The 20,654-nt window shown below is 38.0% G+C and overlaps 1 protein-coding gene across 2 annotated transcripts in view; it reads left to right on the top strand.

Moving 5' to 3' along the window:
* The window catches only part of CLCN4 (chloride voltage-gated channel 4), a 95,612-nt gene that overhangs the window by 12,517 nt on the left and 62,441 nt on the right, over positions 1 to 20,654 (top strand). The window contains exons 2-4 of one of the 2 annotated variants that reach the window (XM_072614392.1): positions 8,654 to 8,713; positions 17,119 to 17,273; positions 18,927 to 19,026. In XM_072614392.1, the coding sequence (XP_072470493.1) occupies positions 17,130 to 17,273; positions 18,927 to 19,026 (244 nt within the window). In that variant the 5' untranslated portion in view covers positions 8,654 to 8,713; positions 17,119 to 17,129. The remainder of the gene's footprint in view (positions 1 to 8,653; positions 8,714 to 17,118; positions 17,274 to 18,926; positions 19,027 to 20,654) is intronic. The other variant, XM_072614393.1, reaches the window with a different exon arrangement.

The following is a 20,654-nucleotide window of genomic DNA, read 5'->3' as shown; positions in this document are numbered from 1 at the left end:
AATAGAAATATGTATAGAAAGATTTTACATATCTATGTATACACACATATATGTGTCTAGTGGTAGCCATCCCTAGGGCAGGTGGGAAGAAAAAACAGGAATTTCCATGATAACTTTATTATATATTTAAAGGGAATAGCAGGTTGTACATAACAGATTTGCAGTTTCATATGCAGTCATCTTTTTTATTTGGCAGCTGTTTGGAGGATGGATTGGAGGAAGGGGGAGTTATGAGGGAGCAACTCGATAAAGGCACTGTTGAAATAGTCCAGGAGAGAGGTGATGGATGCCTCAATTAGTATGGTATTGGTGTGAGTGAAGAGAAGGGGACAGATGTGAGAGATTTGGAGGTAGAATAGGTAAGACTTTGCCATGATGGGTAAGAATGAGGAAAAGAAGGTGATTTCAAGGTTGTGAAGCTGGATAACTGGGAAAATGGTGGTTACCTTGATAGAAATAGGGAAATTTAGGATAGGGGTAAGGTTAGTGTGGAGGAGACAGATAATGAGTTCTATTTTAGGAATATTGAGTCTGAGATGTCCATGGAAGATCTGCTTTTACCCAACGAGTAGTTTGTAATGTAAGGGCAGCTAGGTGGCACAGTGGATGGAGTGCAGAGTCTGGAGTCAGGAAGACCCTCTTCCTGAGTTGATTTCCAGCCTCAGACACTTACTAGCTGTGTGACCCTGGGCACCCCTGCCTCAGTTACCTCATCTGTAAAATGAACTGAAGGAAATACTCCAGTATCTTTGTCTAGAAAACCTCAAATGGGGTTAACCAAGAGTAGGACACAACTGAAAAAATGAGCAACCACAAGAAGTTTGTAATGCAGGTTTGGATTTCAGGAGAGAGAGTAGGACTGAGTACATGGAACTGGAATCATCTGAGTAGAGATGGCCATTGAATCCATGAGGACCAATGAGATCAACAAATGAAAAAATCTGGGGGTAAAGCCTTGGACAGCAGCCATAGTTAGGGGGCATGATGATGATGATCCAATTGGTCAGAGAGGAGGAGACCCAAGAGAGCATGTGTCACGATAACTTAGAGAGAAAACTATATTGAAGAGAAGCGAGCGGCTGCCAAATACTGTCTAAGACAACGAAGGTGGAGAAGAGGCCATCAGAGATGTCAATTAAGACATCCAATTAATATCCAAGGTCCAATTAACCTTGGAAAGAAGAGCTTCTTTTGAGTGACGAGGTCAAAAGCCAGTTTGTAAGAAGTTAGGAGATGAGTAAAGTGAGAGAAAGTGCAGATAAGGAATGTAGATAGCTTTTTCTGAGGTTAGCCCTGGAAAGGAGAGTTTTGGAACAGGACTTTGAAGGGATGTGTGAGAGTTTTTTTTAAAGATGGAGGACACAATCAGGGGAAGCAGGGTGTTTCTGAATGTAACATTGTCCCAATAGATTGAGGCGTTAAAGAACTTGAGGCTCTTTGCTCACATTATCACCTCCCTTTTCCTCCTACCCCCATACTCTACTAGCTTCTAGTTTTTTTATTAACATGCTATTAACATTAATTCCTGTTTTGAGAAAAATAAGTCCTATTTTTCCCTTTAGGCAGCAATGGAATTTAGAATGGGTTTCTTAGTTTTGATACTATAGCAAGAATATGCTGAATAGTGGTTCGTTTATTTTCTATGTAGTTTATGTACTGACCATTTGCAATTCTCCATAAACTTTAATAGACATTTAAGTGTAATTTAAAATACCCTTTTCCAAATCCTACTTTTTTCTTGATTTTTAAAAACTTGGAGAAAGAGTATTACAGTCAGCAGGGAATGAGCCAGTTGCTAGAGAGAGATTGAAGATGGCGGTGAGAGTGGACCATATTTGTGGGGACATTTGACTGGACCATAGGGAAGGGTTAGGATCTAGTATACAAGTAGAGATGTTGGGCTTGCTGAAGGGCCATGTCTTCATCAGAAACTGTAAAAGAGGAGATAATGGAAGATGTTAGGTGACTGATGGGCAGCTGTACTCTTTGTGCAGCCAAACCAGTCCCTACACAGCTTCCTCTTTTCATCATGCTCAGAATTATTTATGTTTAAGTACCTTATGAGCTGGCTTCCCCTGAAGAGTCTTTTCCTTCCTGTTCTTTTTCAAAATTATTTGAAGTTTGCTATTTCTAAAATCTCACGTACTCATCAGTCCAAGCCTGGAATTCCCCCTTTTTTATATATATTATGAAATCTGAAGTGTTGTGATCACTTTTTTTTAAGGCTTCTATAATTTTACCTTGGTAACTAGATTCTTATTGGTCAGAATCTGATCTCAAATAGCAGTTCTCTTTATTGCTTTTTCTATCTTCCTGAAATTAATAGTGAGGCAAGTTCAGAATATATTATTATATTGTATATTATTATGCTATAACAATATTAATGCACATAAGATATATTGTATTATAATATTAATATACATAATTTATAAGATTTATAATATATTATTATTTTAGGAAAAAATAAATCTCCGGTAGATACATCCTTAAATTAATTCTGTTTCTCTATCTCGACCTCTCTTTTGCCTATAAACCATTTTTGCCTCAGGTCATATTTATGCATGTTACATGCCTTATCCTATTTGTTAGATATCAGATTTAAGTTCCTTGAGGGGATGGATGGTGTCATTCTTCATCTTCATATCCTTAGCATTAGGGCGGCTAGGTGACACAGTAGATAGAGTGCTGGGCCTGCAGTCGGGAAGACATCTTCCTGAGTTCAGATCTGGCCTCATACATTTACTTAGCAAGGTGACCCTGGGTAAGTCACTTAACCCAGTTTGGCTTAGTTTCCTCTCCCCTGTCAAATGAGCTGGAGAATGAAATGGTAAACCACTCGAGTATCTTTGCCAAGAAAACCCCAAATGGAGTCATGAAGAGTCAGTTGGTCATGACTGAAAAAACATTTGAACAACACAACCCTTAACATTGAGTACAATTGAAACATCTCCCTCCTGATGCAGTCAAACAAATCCTTGAACCTGAAAAATAGGAAATAGATAAAAGTAAGGATGTTGTCTTCGAATATAAGCATTTCTTAGAGATAAAATTTACCCAGTGTAAAACAGTTGGCACAAGAAAAGAAACCAAATAACCTAGACATAACCCCCATCAATGTACATGACATTGGAAGGCAGCACAAACTTAGAGTATAAGCTCATTGGCAAAATGTTTCAGAGGAAGGTGATGGGAAATTAAGGATGATATTGCTTCACAAAATAGCCAGAAGCAATAAATAGCAGGGAATATGAGGTAACAGGAACTTTGGTTAGGAGATTTGGCTAAAGCTAGTCATTCTGAGGGTCAGTGAATAGAACACTGGTCCTGGAGGCAGAAGGACTTGAATTGGTCTGGCCTCTGAAACTTACTAGCTGTGGGACCCTGGAAAAGTCACTTAACCCTGTTTGCTTCAGTTTCCTCATCTATAAAATGATCTGAAGAAGGAAATGGCAAAGCACTACAGTATCTTTTCCAAGAAAACCCCAAATGGGGTCACAGAGTTGGGCATGACTGAAACAACTCAACCACGACAGTCTTTTTGATTGCCTTTAGAGAGGAAGCAGAAAGGACAATGAATAGATTCCAAATAGTCCACATTTGCCACCATTTCATAGCAATCTTTTATGATCATGAAGTATAGTACTTTTGGATACTATACCTCAGTAGGTGTCACAGCGTGGCATAATAAAAAGCTAGATTCCTCAGAAGCAGAAAGACCTCCTCAAGTCTTGCCTCTGACAGAGACTCACTGTCTGACTTCAGGCAAAGCACTTAAACCTCCCAGTGACCCAAGCAGTCTCTAAATTGCAGATCAGTTTTCAGTCTGGATTGATATAGGAAGCTTCCTTTCAGAAAGTTCTGTGCACCAATAAAATCACAGGTCCTATCCAAAAAAAAAAAAAGACCGTTAAAAAAAAGAGATTAATTTGGGAGAGTTGGAAGAAATCATTGCTGAAAGTGCCAAATTACATAGATGCTTACTTTAAAAAAATGAAAATTTTATTTTCAGAATCACATTTTCTCCTCCCATCCTCTCTCCTTCCTTCCTCTCAATTGAGAAAACAAGAAAAACAAAACCCCAGTTAAAAATATGTGTAGTCAAGCAGAACAGATTTAATGATTACTTTTAAAGATATCTGATAGGAAGGAAGATTCCAGAAGAATGGAAAAGATCACGGATAGTATGCAAGAAGCAGTTCAGAAGATATCAGTAACTATTAGCCCCTAGGCCTAGTTTCTCATCTCTATAAAATCTTTATATGTAAAGGGTATCCCAGAAGTTTTAGTGCAGTTTTAAATTATTAAAGTTTATTATGCAAACTTAAAAAATGGATTTGATGAAAAACATGAAGGAAGGCCTTTCTTAGGTGATTTTTTTTTTCTAAAGGAGACTGTGTCCTCAAAGTCACACATTAAGATGTATAGAGAATATGAGATCTTATTTTGTGTATTTGTTTGTTGATAATAAATAAAACATTTGATTTAACGCTTCTCTAGTGTTGGGACCACAGTATTCATTGTCCAAGGTTTTTTTTGGTTTTGACAACCTGGGAAAAGATAGAATTGTTTCCCCATAATTTCATGGGCCGCCTGAAATCTATCCACAGATCTTTTGAGTATCTCTGGGCACGGGTTAAGAATCACTAATCTAGTTCATCTCTTGATTTTAAAGGCATTCCCTTTGTAACATCTCTGACAAGTTGTCAGTCTAGCTTTCTTCTGAAGGCTTCCAGGGAAGGCAAATCTCCTATTACTTCCTGTGGAGTTTTAATATGTTTTTGGACAGTGTTAATTGTTAGAAAGTTTTTCTTTTCATTACACTGAAATCTGCCTTTCTACACTGGCTACCAGTCTTCCACATAAGACTCTATCACGTGCCAGTTATAATGATGCATACTTACAATCCTCCCTACCGGGGAGGCTGAAGTTTCTAGATTGCTTGAGTTTGGGAATTTTGATCTATAATATGACTGATAGGACTTGTCTAGCCTGAACAAGAAGATAAGGAGACCTTGTCTTAAAAAATAAAAAAGAATCCTATCATGTTTTCTGCTAAGCAGTTCTCGAAGTGTGGTTTGGAGATCTTTGGGGGTCCTCAAAATCCTTTCAGAGATTAGGTGAAGTCCAAACTATTTTCCCAATAATACTAAGCCATTTTAATTTCCAATACTGGAAATATCAATAGATATAACTCATAGACAAAAGCTCTTTGGAGGATGCCCTTAATAATTTTTAACAATTAGGGGACTTTGAGACCAAAAAGCTTGAGAACCACTGCTCTAAGTCTTCTCCACCCTCAACATCTCCAATTCTTTCAAATAATTCTCATATTATGGCATGACCTTTAGTTCACAATAGATATCTTAGGTAGGGTCTGAGGTGTCCTAGACAACTAGATAGTGCAGGGAAGCCAGAAAGTCCTGAGTTCAGATTTGGCTTCAGACAAGTTGTGTGACCCTGGGTAAGTCATGTAGCTCTGTTTGCCTTATTTTCCTCATCCATGAAATGAGCTGGAGAAGGAAATGGCAAACCAGTCCAGTATCTTTGCCAAGAGTTGGAAAATTGGACAGGATTAAAAAACAACTGAACGGTAATGATGACAAACAGTGGGCCTGTCACCCCTCCTTCTGAATGCTATATCTCTCTTACTGAATATTAGATCACTTTAGATCTGATTATTGATCTTATGTTCTGCTAAAATCTCTACATTTTCCCCCCACATAAACTGGTATCCAGCCCTGTCTCTTGAACTTATGCCATTTTGTTTTTTGAATCACGTATTAAAGGATTCATATTTCACCAGATCCATTCATTTAGTTCATTGTGCTAGCATGTCAATATCTTTTTTGGCACCTGAATCTTTTTTCTGATATGTTATATATCCTATCTTAGAGGCAACTGGGTCATTCAGTAGACAGAGCACTGGGCCTGGAGTCAGGAAGATCTGAGCTCAAATTCAGTCTCAGACACAAACTAGCTGTTTGATCCTGGCCAAATCACTTCACCTCTGCTTTAGTTTCCTTAACTATAAAATGGGGATAGCACTAGCATGTCCCAGTGTTGTGAAGATCAAATGAGATAATAATACTTACAAAGTGCTTAGCACAGCGCGTGACACATAATAGGTACTTAATAAATGTTTCCTCCCTTCCTTCCTATCTACCTACCTTCCTTCCTTCCTTCCTTCCCTCTCTCCCTCCCTTCTTTCCTCCCTCTCTCTTCCTTCCTTTCCCCTCTACTTCCCTTCCTCTTCTCCCTTCCTAGCTTCATGCATGAAAATCTAAGAATACTACCTATGCCTTTATCCAAGTTTTTGGTAAGAATGTCTGGCTATCTACTAGGAAACCAGAATCTACCCAGCAAAGAGCAGTTTACCATCTGATCTGACCACCAGAAAGAGAGACCTTTAGGACCCGTTCTCCGTGGACCAAACTCCTCCACTCTAGGACAATTAGCTTTGGCACTTGACCCTGGGACTTGACTCTCCAGATTGTAGGGTGAATCAGTAAAAACTCATGTAACCTACTATATGTAGCCAGTCCAGACCATGCTTTGGATCCCATTTAATCATCTACCAAGAACTCAGAATCTACTCAGTCAGCTTCTTACCCTTTGCCTTGCTGCCTAATTGTACTTCTTCCACCGCACCCAGCCCTCCTTCTGCCTTTTGTTGTTCTATGGGCATGGTTGTTAACTAACCTATGGCTCCATTTATAATCCCTGTGATTTTCCAGAGGGGAACTCCCTTCTCTAGTTTCTACTTCCTTAAATATCTCTCTGTTAGATTGTAAGCTCCTTATAGTCAGGAACTTTTGTATTTGTTTCTCCAGGGCCTAGCATATAGTACCATGGTAGGTACAAATTCATTCATTCATGCTGTGCTGAACAGCCCAAGATCAAGGATAAATTCTTATTAAAACTTTCCTTCCAAGTTGACCATAGCCTGTTAATGATTTATTTTTTGTGTGCAGTCACTCAGCTGTACTATGGTCTGGCCTGCGTTTAATCCATATTTTTCATGATAATGATACTGAAGACTTTTTCAAATGTTTTGCTGAAATCCAGGTATACTAGATCTATGGCATTCCATTTATCCATTGGCATATTGACTCCACCAGAAATGGTAATCAGGATGGCCTGCCTTGACTTGTTTTTGATGGAGTCCAGTGGCTCTCAGTGATCATCTGTTTCCTTTCTAACCTTGTAATGATATATTCTAGAATTTTCCCAGGAATCAATCAAGTTCATTAGCTTGGTATCCACTTTTTGAAAATTGGGTTTATATTTGTTGATCTAAAAACTTACAGCATAACTTATAAAAGATTGTTGACAATTCATAGTCATGTTTGCCAGTTTTTAAGCATTTTGGGAATTATTTCATCTATATTTTAATGGTGCTTAATAAATACTTTGTATCTGATTGAGTGTAGGTAAGTGTTCTCTTAACATCTCCTCTCATCTTGGGTTTGAAATCTCCCATAGTTGTTTTTGTCCTATTCTTTCCATTCTGAACGTTATTCTCCTTGTTAGAGAAAACCAAGGTAAATTAAAAGCTGAGTAACCTTTGTGTTGCCTATTTTTATTGGTGTATCCATACCAAAGAGTTCTGTCTTCATTTTGATCCCTGAATAGCTAAAAAAAAAGAATCTTCTGACATTGGCATTCATAATCAACTTCAGGTCATTCTGTGATTTAATATTCCTGATAGTCATTCAATAACCCTGTTTTGTATTCATTCTCAGTTATGTTCTAATCAAGTCAACAAGCATTTAATTAAATGTCTGCTATGTTTTTTAGGCATTATGCTAAGCTCTTGGGATACAAAGGAAGGCAAGAGCAGTGCCTGCTGTCAGGGAGTTCATAGTGTAATGAGGAAAACAATATGCAAACAACTGTGTACAAATGATCTTAGAGGGAAAGCATTATAATTGAATTCATGGGAGCTGATGAAGTCATGAAATGAAATAGTATGTAGGGGGAAAGAGGACCCATGACAAAACCTTTGGGGAATACCCACAGTCAACAGACCCAAACTGGATGAAGATCCAGTAGATGAGACTGAAGAGCAGCCAGATAAGTAGGGGGAAGACCAGCAGACAGCAGTACACCAAAAACCTAGAGAGAAGAGAGAGGGTCAGGGAGAAAAGGGTGAGCCACGAAGTCAAAGAAGTCAAGAAGAATGAACAATGAGAAAAGGCCATTGTTCTTCTATGGGTCAGTGAGTTTCCTTTAGATAGTTCTTCCTTTTCGTTTTTTTTAATCTCATGTTTGTATTAGAAATTTATTCTTGAAAGTTTTCCATCCCTTCTGGGCCATCTTCCCCTGTAGAATTTTAGACTGTGAGATCCTCCTTCTCTTTTTTCTTTGAACTCTTCAAAGCAACTGTCCCCGAACCTCTGCTGCATTTCCTTTCTCTCTTTCCCTCCTTCTCCCTTTTCTCCCCCTTTCTTTTCTCCCTTGTTTAACTGCTAAGCATTACAAAGTGAGATAGTCTCTTCCTCCTAAGGTTCCCATATTTTTCCACTTTAACCACCAACTTCTCCTTGTTTGTGAAAATGAGATCAAGAGTTGAAGTTCCCCTTGTTGGTTCTTCCACCTTTGAAAGAATGAAATGGGCAGAATAAGAATTTGTCAACTTCTCTGCTTTCAACAGAGCCAGAACTGCAGCCTAGCCGAAATGACCCATGACTGCTCCATTATGCTTCTGAATCAGGTTTGTGATTGCCGTGCTGAATTCCTTGTCTCTTTCTAAGTGGTCTTTCTCTCTTTATCCTTCTGCTGAATCTCACTCAAACGTTCTGTGCCTTTTTCATTCAGGTTTGTGAATTTCATTATATGAACTTATTTTCTTTATTATGCTTTTTAGATTGTTCCTTTTATCTAGTTTCTTCTTCTATATAAATGCTTTTATTTCCATCCTACCAAGTGTTCATCTTTGAAGTCAAATTTGCCTCCTTTAATTTGAGTCTATAAATTCAGTTTTTCTTGTAGTCATATTTTGTTTGTGTATGGACAACTGAAGCTATACATAGATTTTATTGATGGTTCCTTTATTGTCTCCGTGAATTATCGCTCTTCTTTATTGATAGCTCTCTTTCTTTATTTACTTGGCGCTTTTGTTGTCATTCATTGTTCTTGAAAAGGAGCAATGATATCATGAAGGTGATGTCTTGACTTGCACATGAATTGGATTGAAGTGAGGCAGAGCTTTGCAATGTCATCAGCCTCATCCCTCCTCCAGAATCATCAAAATCCCGTGACAAGACAAAGTCAAGACTGTTGGTGTTGGCCCAGGATGCAGTGGGTGACCTTGGCCTTTCTAAATTAAGGTCTTTACTAGGTCTGAGTCTGTCTGAGGTCACACTCATTTAATGACTGAGGGCTGATGAATAGTTTAGACAAAAGATGACTCAGTTTACTATCACAAAGATTTTTATAGCCTCTGGTTTAACAGATGTATGTGGGTAGTTTTCTCCTTTTCCCTTCATCAAGCCTTCATGATCAGATTTGCAAGACTCCAGGAAAATACATTTTTATTTTCGCTCATTAGATGCATCTTTTGGGTACTTTCTGTGCTTATGTACATAAGATTCCACAGTAGAATCCACAACTGAGATAAATTTAACTTTTCTGAGGAAGATTTTCATCAGTGGCATGATGGATGACATCATAAGTAAAGTCTAAGGTAGGACAGGGTGACCTTTGATGTGATGAAATTCTCTAGATGTTCCTTTTTATGGACGACATGATATTGGTGATACTGAGCCCCAGAATACTACAGAACCTTCTAAAACCTTCACAGTCACTGAAAAGAGAAGGACTTCATTAGAAAGTTAGGGGTTAGAGAACTGTGATTGTGCTTATACATTCTCCTGTCATGTTTCCATGTATCATTTTATCTTGTAAAATATTGAGTCCATTGATTTATTAGTATACTAATGCTTTGCTTTTAGAAGAGCTTTCACGTCTTTTATGTCATTTTACCAGATGAGAGAAATAAATAGGGGGTTATCATTATTTTAGAGAAGCAGGAAATCAGCAGTAAGGTAGGTCTCTTGTCCCTATCCAGTGCTTTTTCCAACATACTACATTCCACTTTCTCTTTCTTATTTGTCCTTGACAGAGCCCAAATGTACATACAAATGGATGAAAATCTAGCCTAAATGTCATGGTGGCATAGGCTTGTAATAATATCAGCTACCAGCAAAACTGAGGCTGGCAATTCTCTTAAACTGGGGAGTTTTAAAAAAAAATTTAATCTTTTATTTTTCCCCCAATTAAACTCAGGAGTTCTGAGCTACAGTGAGTGCTGATGGAATGTTTTCACTGTGTGGAATTAATACATTGAACTTATGCAGCTTTCCTAATGTGAGGGCAGCCAGCCTAAGTTGGAAACAGAGCAAGTCAAAGCTGTGCTGCTGATCACTAATGGGATTGGGCAGTTCCAGCCTAGACTGAGATTGGGAGACTTAGTCTTTAAAACAAAAGTGTAGTCCCATAGAATATAAACTCCTTGAGGTCAGGGACAATCTTGCTTTTGTGTTTGTACTTAGAAGAGTGTGTTGTACAAAATAGGGGCTTACTGTTTGTTAAATTGAATGAAATAGATTTCTTACTGGCCAGCTGTGCAAAAAAAAAATTATATGCTTTGTTGCAGGTGAATATTTTTTTTTATTTCCAATATGGACAAAAGAGCTTGTCATTTTGTTAAATGTATTTGAGGCAGTAGGAAGAAAGGAGGAAAGCCACCGTATAAATTAGGTAACAGGTCTGGGGAGGAGATTCTTAGGTGAATCCATCTGTGAGGTCTGGATGCTTTGTAAGACTTAGTGAAAGCAATTTTAGGAGGTCCAGGGCTCTGTAGGTGGAAAAGAGGGTACAGAGATAACATTCAGCCTCAAAAAAAATCATACTAAATGGTTTTTCTTTCTTTAGACTTCATGGTCACTGTGCTGTGTATTGGCATAGAACTTGTGTAAAAACCACAAATTACTTTGTACTGGCAGGCTTCAAAGGTCATTCTCCAGTGCAGTGATAGGCCAAAAGAAAAAAAAAAAAATGAAAAACCAAACCCAGAGCTAGGTTGAATATTGCTTTTGTTGGTTTTAGATAGGGTGTGTGTGTGTGTGTGTGTGTGTGTGTGTGTGTGTGTGTGTGTGTGTGTGTGTGTGTGTGTGTGTGTGTGTTTGTGCACGCGCACGTGCATGAATGTCTGCGTGTGTGCATGTGTGTGTGACAGCGAGAAAAGAGATAAAAAGAATGACAGAGACACAGGAGACAGAAGGAAAGACAGAGGGGGAGGGAAATGCAGAAGAAGAGGAAGGGAGGTTTAGAACTGAATTTTAGAAAGAATTTAATTTAATCCGATAATAATCTAATATGGTGCAGCCGATAAGGTGGGGTTCCCAAAATTTCCACAGTGGTTGATAAGTTCATTACCCACTATCCTTTTCTCCATTTAGAGAATCAGGGAAACTCCTTTTTTTTTAATGGAGAAGTAACTGGCAATTACAAGCATCCATATCTTTGCAATCTCTTAACCTCTTGCCCTGAATCTCTAAATCCAAATTAGCAACTTGCATAGAATGCAGACCTGTCCCAGCCATCTGTCACTGCCTGACACCCTCTTGTGGCCTTTTTGTGCCATAGCAGCCTTTTGTGTAATAACCTTACTTTTAGTAAAGCACCAGGGGAGGAGATGTCATAGGATTTTATAGTTGAAATCAACTATCATCTAATTTGGCATTTCCCAAACTGTTCTGTGGAACCCTGGTTTCTGTGTGATGTGAATTAGAATCTTGTGGGAGAAATGCTGATACTTAGTTACATTTTTTCCTTATAAAATTTATACATGAAATTGAGTATCAAATCTATTTATCACATGTGACAATTTTTTTTTTCAGTTTGAAAAATAGACTTAATGCCCTCTGAAGTTTTCCCATTTTTCTTCATGGCAAATATCTTTCTCCTTATTTCCCTTTCTACCATATATCAAAGTTTCCCCAATTCCCTCATTTTCCAGATATCTTTTCTTAGCATTTTTGAACTTCTAAATACGGTGGGAAAATTCCGAGCTAATCTGTACCTTCACTTTACAGACGAGGATATCAGATAAATAATTTGTAAAAGAACTTTGCACACCCTAAAACCCTATATAAATGCTAGCTGAGGTCCAGAGAAGTAAAGGGACTTGCACTAAAGGGACTCTCACTACTATACCTGACAGGCCTGATATTTGAATACAGGTTCCTTAAGTTCTGTCTAGTTTCTTTCTTTTACATATTACTGAGTGACCTTGAAAAAGACTAAAATTTAAGAAGGGGCAAATTTTTACGTAGTGAAGTAGAGAGAGATCCAGCTCTGGAGTCAGGAGAACCTAAGTTCAAATCCAGCCTTAAATGTGCACTAGCTGTGTGACCCTGGGTAGGTCACTTAACCTTAACTGTCCCCTCCCCCAAAAAAGAATGGTTCAAAAGACCAAGCTATGTCCATTGACATAGTGCATTTTTTAAAAACTCTATAAGGCAAAAAAAGAAAATAAATAGGATGAAAATTATTTCAAAATAAAATTATATTTGCTTGCAGTTATTTGTATTTAAAATACATTTGCTCAAATAGGAGCAATTATAGTAAATTTAAAAAAATTGTGTATCAATTGATGCACCTGGTCCTTTCAGTGTTTACTGAATCAGACCAGAGTCCCTGGTTGTGTGTAGATATAAAATGTTAAACACAAATCTTCACCTAAGAAGGAAGGGATTTATGGACAGCAATTACAGTTAACTTCTGTGGGTTATGAATCTTTTCTTCTCTTGCCTGGAAACAAGGGATAGTCTTGTTTGGGATTTTTTTTTAAGCCATTAATCTAAATTATGTTATCTCATATTTCATTATGTTTGCTATAATTTGTCTTTTACCTTTGGTTCTGAATAATCAGTGTTGTGAAGTAGAAATAATGTTGAATTAGCAGAACTGGATTTAGTGGATTTGCCACTAACTTGTTGTATGACCTTCAGGAAGTCACTTTACTGTAAATGAGAGGGTCAGATTATACGTTCTTCAAAGTTGCAACTAGGTAGAGGATCTTGAAAAGGCAACATGGCATAGTAGATGAAGTGGATGGACTGAAAGTTAGTCAGGTCTGTGTTCAGATCCTGCCTCAAATAACTTGTGACCCTGGGCAAATCGCTTGATTACTTACACTCAGCCTTTTTTGTTCAGTTGTTTTCAGTCGTGTCTGACTCTTTGTGACCCCATTTGGGGTTTTCTTGGCAAAGACAGTGGAGTGGTTTGCCATTTTCTTTGGCTGTTTATTTTACAGATGAGGAGAGTGAGGCAAACAGGGTTAAGTGACTTGCCCAGGGTCACACAGCTAGATGTCTAAGGCCAGATTTGAACTCAGGAAGACGACTTCCTGACTCCAAGTCCTGCACTTTATGCTAGCTGATCCTTTAGTGTTCTAATATGTAAAATGGTCTTCATCACAGCACCTGCTGATTGTAAACACCAAGTGAATTAATGAATGTAAAACACTTTCCAAACCTTAAAACACAACATAAATACTAATTGCTATTATTATTATTTTACACTTGACCACTATTAGGAGTAGCTGTTATTATTTCCCGTGATCCATATTTTATTTATTGATTAAAGAAAGTTTGCTCTATTAATATAGCACAGTGAGTCCTTTTCTTCATAATTAACTTTTTAATAAATGGGAAATAACAGAGGTCTGCAGTGTTTCTGTGGCAGAAGCTACTTTTATTTCTCTAAATCCTTCAGATCACAGAGAGATGTGAGATTGGAGGTGGAGTGGGAGTGGATAATGGTAGTGAAGCCATATAGAGGAAGACCGGGCCTTTGTGATGACTTCTAGCCACACACCCCTTCTGCTGAAATGCTCCCAGACTGAGTAGGGACAGAACAGCAATTGTGACTCCATGATGAAAGAAATTGTGCTCTCTTTTAAATACTTTTTTCCCCCTTATTGGTCAGGGATTTCCTGAAATAGGATTTTTCTTTCCTTAACCCCTTCCTCATTAGTCTGAGGATTACTAATGAAATGCTAGAGGTTAACCAGTGATTATGAAGGGAGGGTACTCTTTCTAGATAGCAGGATGGGGAACTTCCATTGGTTATTGGATAGAGCTTTGAGGATGGTAGGTCACTTTTCCTCTGTTTTTTTTCCTTCCTGAAGTTTGAGATACCCAAGGCATGATGGAGGTAAATACCTTATTGTTCTTTAATTCAAACCTTTCTCTAGACTTCCCCAGAGTCCATGTCTGTCAGTGGTGGTGGTGTGATGTGGTGCTATGCAGTACTGGTAAGGGATTGGTCACTACCTCCTAATGGTCTATGTTATATGTTGTTAATAAGAAAGAAAAAAAAGACAGTTCAGCAAATCCAACCAGTCCATGCACCATATGTGATCATAGCTGCAGTATCCCAGACTGTAGCCCCCTGCTTCTACAAAAGGGGCAGGAAGTATGTTTTCTCAGGTCTTCTCTGGGGCCAGGCTTGGCATGATATAATTACACAGCATTTAATTTGATATTTTCTCTGTTATTTTACATTGTTATAGCCGTTGTGTATATTGTTTCCCAGTTTTGTTTACTCATTCAAGGTTCCTGCTTCTCTGAATTTATCATATTAGCCAGTGTCTTATGGTGTAGTGATGTTGTGTTAGATCAATGGAGGAATTTTGTCCTTGGGGTCCTCTTGTCCTGACTTGTGACTCCTCTACAGCCTGTCCATCAACTTGCTGGCTTCTGGATACATACTCTTTCCTCCCACTTATACTTTACCTATACCCCAACACACACACACGCACACGCACACACATGCACACGTATGCACACGCTCACACACACACACATCCTCCCCCCTCTGGAGCCATCAAATCAACTCTGCCATTATTTCTGGATGGAATGTGTTAGTCTCCTCTTCTTCCCTCCTGTTTTTCCTGTGACTGTCCAAAGTGTCCCTTCCTGCTCATGTTCCTTCTCCCTCGTGTATGTTGTCTAACCCTTTCTTTAAGTATAAGCCCTGGGAAGACAAAGACTGTTTTTACTTCTGTATTGATATCTCTAGTCATTACTACAGTGCTTGGCACATAGTATGGTGCTTAATAAATACTTTTTCTTCATTCATCACAGTCTGCATATACATTCTTTATTCACTTGTGTAGCTATCAATATTTTGGTGTGCATGAGACCTTTCTTTGTGATTTCAACCTTGAGGTTTATCCTTCTCTCAATCCATCATGACCTCCAATGTGGTATAGATGGAGTTGTCCATTTTCCTCTCATTCACCTCTTCCCTCACGCAATATCCAAGATCCTTAGGATCTTTAGTTTTGTTTTCTGCTTTCCATTGGCTTTTGTTCTGAATACTGAGTCTAATGCATATCCTGCTTGTTTCTTCTCTCCTAGTCTTCAAGTCTGGAGGTTATTAGCCTTTTTGTGTGTGGTGGGTCCCCTAGTAAACTCTGCAGCCTATTCATGGAATAGTGCATAAAACAAAATACGTAGGATTACAGAGGCAACCAATTATATCACTATATAGTTATCAAAATATTTTAAAAGTTTGTGATAGTAGCTATGATAATAGATAACACTTATATAGTATTACTGTGTGCCAGGCATTGTGCAAAGTGCTTTTGCAATTACCATCTCATTTGGTTGTCACAACAACCCTAGAAGGTAGGTGCTATTATTCTCCCCATTTTACAGATAAGAAAACAAAGGCAGGCAGAGGTCAAGTGACTTGCCCATGGTCACAAAGCTAGTAAGTATATGAGGTTGGATTTGAACTTAGGTTTTCCTGACTCCAGACTTGATCCTGTATCCACTGCACTGTCTAGTTCATGGACCTCAAGTGAAAAAGCCCTGGTCTAGGACAGCTTTCTGTCCTCCTTCTCACAGGTATACCTATCTCAATACCGTCTCTCCCTAGTCATGATTTCACTCCACTGCCAAAATGGAATCCTTGGCTTTTTCAAGGACCGTATTATGATTATCAAGGATATTTGCGTCAGATCTTTTTTTCCCTTTAACTCCATCAATTGCATATTTGGGACTTATTGTATTAGAGTGTCCCATGGCAACAAAATATTGCACAGCTGAAAAACAGTAACTCATAATAGAGATTTAAGTCACAGGCTGTGTTTCAAGGAAAGCATTTTCTTTTAGTCCTGATTATAAGGAGTAGCCAATTGGCTACCCACTGGTTAAATCTTAGTAGCACAAACAGTTTTTATTTTTGCTCTAAACCCCAATTCTTTACCATCCTTTATGCTTTTTTCCATATACTATTGTATTTTTCTAATAAATGCCATCTTTTGTGGGTTAACTGACCCTTGTCTGGATTTAAAACTCTGCTTCCCACCATATAATAATCAGAGATTTCCCTTCCCACCATATAATAATAGGAGATCGCATAGTATATTTGTAGAAATGAAAACAAATTCCCTGCTTTCTTATTTTACTTCTTTGTCTCTCATATATCGTTGGTTGTTACCGTCTTGTGCTATATGATACTTCCCCTAAGGCCCACAAATGGGTACGATTTTTGGCTTGGCACTTGGTTCAAACTTCAAACTGCAAGAGGCCTCTTAAAGTTCTGAAGTGGCTGCATTACACTGTAGGTCAATAAATCAGTCACTATAACCCCTTTATGACTTTTAAGGTGACTAGCCCCATGTTGACCATAGTTACTTTTCAATTTGATTAAAATGCAGTTTAATCTGCCAGCGGTTTGCTCTTCCTGATGCAGAAATACTTAACGGCACCAAGAAAATCCATGCTCAGTATTTGTGTGACCACATTTCAGCTCTTTAATTGTCTCCTAAAGCACTTCTGTGGTTCATCTTCTGTAATTCTAATTTACTTCTCTCTTTGCCCTGGTCTTTTGTGTTCAGTGTTTATGAAAACCCATTGACTCGGTGCTGGGTTATTAGTTTTTCTTCTAACTGCAGACGTGATGATGGGGAAGCTGGGAACTGTGCCGTGACCATTTTTTCTTTGAGGGGAAAAACAGTGGGTCTGTATTATTCTTCTGGGAAGTCAGACTGGCTGGAAATAAAAGTTTAGATTTGAAACTATCCTTGTTCTCTTCCAGGTGTTATTAATATGGTTAATGCAGGAGAGATGAATGGGTCTGGTAACCTGATGGATTTTCTCGATGAGCCTTTTCCTGATGTGGGGACCTATGAGGATTTTCATACCATTGACTGGTTAAGAGAAAAGTCACGTGACACAGATAGACATAGGAAGGTATGTAAATGAATAACTGATTAAATGAATAAATGAATGGAAAACTTTTCTTATGCTCTAATTATTTTCCAGCAACTTAATCACTTGGGATACAAATGCAAGAGCATAGTTCCTATCCTCTAGTAGGAGTCCTCCTCCTTTAATAGGGGGATACACTATATACAAGGTCTAAAAAAGTTTTAATGAAATTTTAAGATATTAAAACTTTCCATGTGCTGTTGTATTTTTCTAATAAATGCTATCCTTTGAGGTTTAAGTGACTCTTGTCTGGATTTAAAACTCTACGTATTTAGTCTGTAAGAGATTTCCCTTACTACCATACAATAATAAGAGATTGCATACTATATTTGTAGAAATGAAAGCAAAATACTTGTTTCTTTAGTTTTTCTCCTGAGTTTGCCTAATATCTTTGGTTATTACTTTGTTTGATTTATTAAAGCTTACAGCTCCACTAAGATTTTTGGGACACTTTAAGTAAGAGTGTGATGGCCAAGGAAGGATGTTTTAATTCAGGAAATTATGGGGATACTGAGTAGAACTCTAGGAGAGTTGATTGACACAGTTTTTGCAGAAGGAGTGGTAGCATTGATTTATAAATAGTAAAAGTTGGGGTCAGGACTGTAGCAGGATGGCAAAGAGATGTATAGTTGGACTAAATGTCAAGCATTGTCTGTAATGGACCTTGTGGTGTTGCATTGGTTGACTTACCAATCAGGACACTATAACCCCACAGAGGTAATTCTAAAAATAAGTGGATTGTCACCCAGGTGACACTCAAGAGAGTGCCTGGTGAGATCAGTAGGGCAATTGGTAAGAAGTTGGATGGTTATATAGACTGGGAATAACAAATACAAACACGTACTATATTAGCTTTATTAACCTCAAGTCCAGAGTTCTTCTGTACGATGATGTCTCTATTAATTCTACTAACTGAAATACTTGATTAAACAAAAAATTCCATTCCCTGAACATGATGGATAAGTTTACTATAATTGGAAGTAGAGTGCAAAGCATAATGGATAGAGAGCCAGTCTTGAAGCCAGAAAGACCAGGATTTAAGTCTTACCACTGACATGTATTGACTGTGTGACACTGGGCAAGTTTAACTTTTATAGAACTGGGGGGAGGGGCACTAAACCATACCTAAGGATCCCTACCAGTCATATGTTGATTTAGAAAACCACACACATTTATAGATTTATTTTTCTTTTAAATTTTTTATTAATATTATGTTATAATTATACATTATTATATCATATTATTGATACATTATTTATTTTTTATCAATATATCAGCACATTAAAATCAAAGAAGAACTACATTTTATTCTGGCTCAGGACACACTCAGGGAGACGCACTCAGGGGTGCTGTGGGCCACATGTGGCCCCTAGATCTCATGTCTGACGCTTCTGCTCTAGGGAATATTCTAAGACTATAAATTGAAGAGAAGAGGCCAACTTGCTCTGGCAAAGGAAGTTTTCTCACCAAGGAGTTCTCCAAATCAGTCTAATCACAGGGTTGACCTCTGTCCCTAGCATACTTCACTAATTTTATTCATGTAGTAAAAAAAACTTAATAAAGTAAAATAGCATTGTAAGGTATGCCCAAAGCAACTGTTAACAAAAATGACATACAATTTCTGCTTGTTTTCAGATAACTAGCAAAAGCAGAGAATCCATATGGGAGTTCATCAAAAGCTTGTTGGATGCTTGGTCAGGATGGGTCGTGATGCTCCTCATTGGTCTCTTGGCAGGTGTGTTAATGGTGATTTAAAAACTCTTCCTTTCAAACACATATCATAGAATGAGATTTACCACAGGACAGGGGGAATGTCTTTGATTCCATCTAACATAATTTAATTACTCAGATAAATGAATGAATTCAACAACTCATTTGTAATTCAGATTCACAGTATAAACCCCAAGGTAGTGCTTTAGAGAGGGTCTTGTATAATTATAATATCAGTAAGACTTTTTTGCTATTGCACAGCTTTCTCCAGTAGTGTCATTATTTTGGTGCACATTTGCCATCCTGCCTCTGATACAAGCAATATCCTTTGGGAAATATCATGGATAAAATAATATAATACCTTTTAGGATTGGCTTTTACTCATCATAATGAGCCCATGAAGGAAACATAGACCCCTGTAGTCTCTGAACTTTTACAGGGCTACTTAGCCATCCTTCTGAGTTGGAACTATGAAGAAATCACTGAACAGCCTGTGTCCAAGTTCTGTGGATCTGTGAATTATTACTCTGTGATCCAAGATTTTGTAACTGGCACGTTCTCTGAACCAATTCTTTGGTAGTTTGATTCAGTATCTGCCTACTTATCAAACCATTGATAGCCTCTTGGTATCTATATACTTTTCTATATGATGTATATGATGACATCCTTTTTACTGTCTCTCATGAATGAGTCTTTACAAATCTTGCAATCCACTCATACCATATTCTTTGTTGCCTTTTGGTTGAACCTTAATTTTAATTCCTTTGAAACTGGAATTCCAGGAGATGCAACCACGTAGCTCTGAGTCTAAGGACTATTTCTCGGTTATCCAGTATTTGTTACCTGACACATTCTCTGCACCATTTTTTTGATGTGACAGGATTTTATATCTACTTTCTTGTCAGAGCCATGATAGTACCTGTTGGAGATGGCTAAAATTAATATTACACTGATGTTTTACTTTTAAAAAAATGGAGTAGATCTGGAAGAAAAAGGGATAGCTGTGAACTGGAAAATAAAGGTGATGGAAATGTTTGATCCAGTTGAATTCAGTGTAAAGTGAAAAAGAATGACTTTTGTCCCATGCCTGTTATCAGTGAGTGGGCAGATTTGGAAGCAGATCTAGAAGGATAATCTGCCATCTACCAGCGTGGTACTTTCCCCAGTTAGCATTCCTTGTGGGAGCTCAGTGGCCTGAGATTTGGAGCTGAACGATGGCATGTAAGCTCTTTGGCTGTGTTTGTCTTTGTATCTGTAGTATCTGGCACACTGTCCTGGTACACAGCTTATTAAATGCTTGTCAATGGATCGAACAGCATTGATATTAAAGCCTACTTTGAATGGTTATCTTTTAAAGGTGTCCTCATGATCCTCAGGTAAACTATGAGAAAGCTAACCACTAGATGTCACTGTTGTGCCACAAAAAGAGAACTGATGCTGCACTTTGCCAGAAGAGTATGAAAGGAATTTCAATGAAATTTTTACTTAGGGTACCAAATGTTGAAAACGTGACCAGAAACCCATTTCCACATTTAGTACAATGAAAACAGAAAAGCCTCATTAGCATGATGATGCCTTTGTGGAGCCTGGGATATGTTGTCTTCCGAGGTAATATGTTAGGGAAAGAGCATCGGAATAATTGAATTAAATTGG

This window comes from Notamacropus eugenii, chromosome 5, assembly GCF_028372415.1.
Source record: "Notamacropus eugenii isolate mMacEug1 chromosome 5, mMacEug1.pri_v2, whole genome shotgun sequence".
In the NCBI taxonomy this organism is placed as follows: domain Eukaryota; kingdom Metazoa; phylum Chordata; class Mammalia; order Diprotodontia; family Macropodidae; genus Notamacropus; species Notamacropus eugenii.
This window is presented reverse-complemented; position numbering and strand designations above follow the sequence as displayed.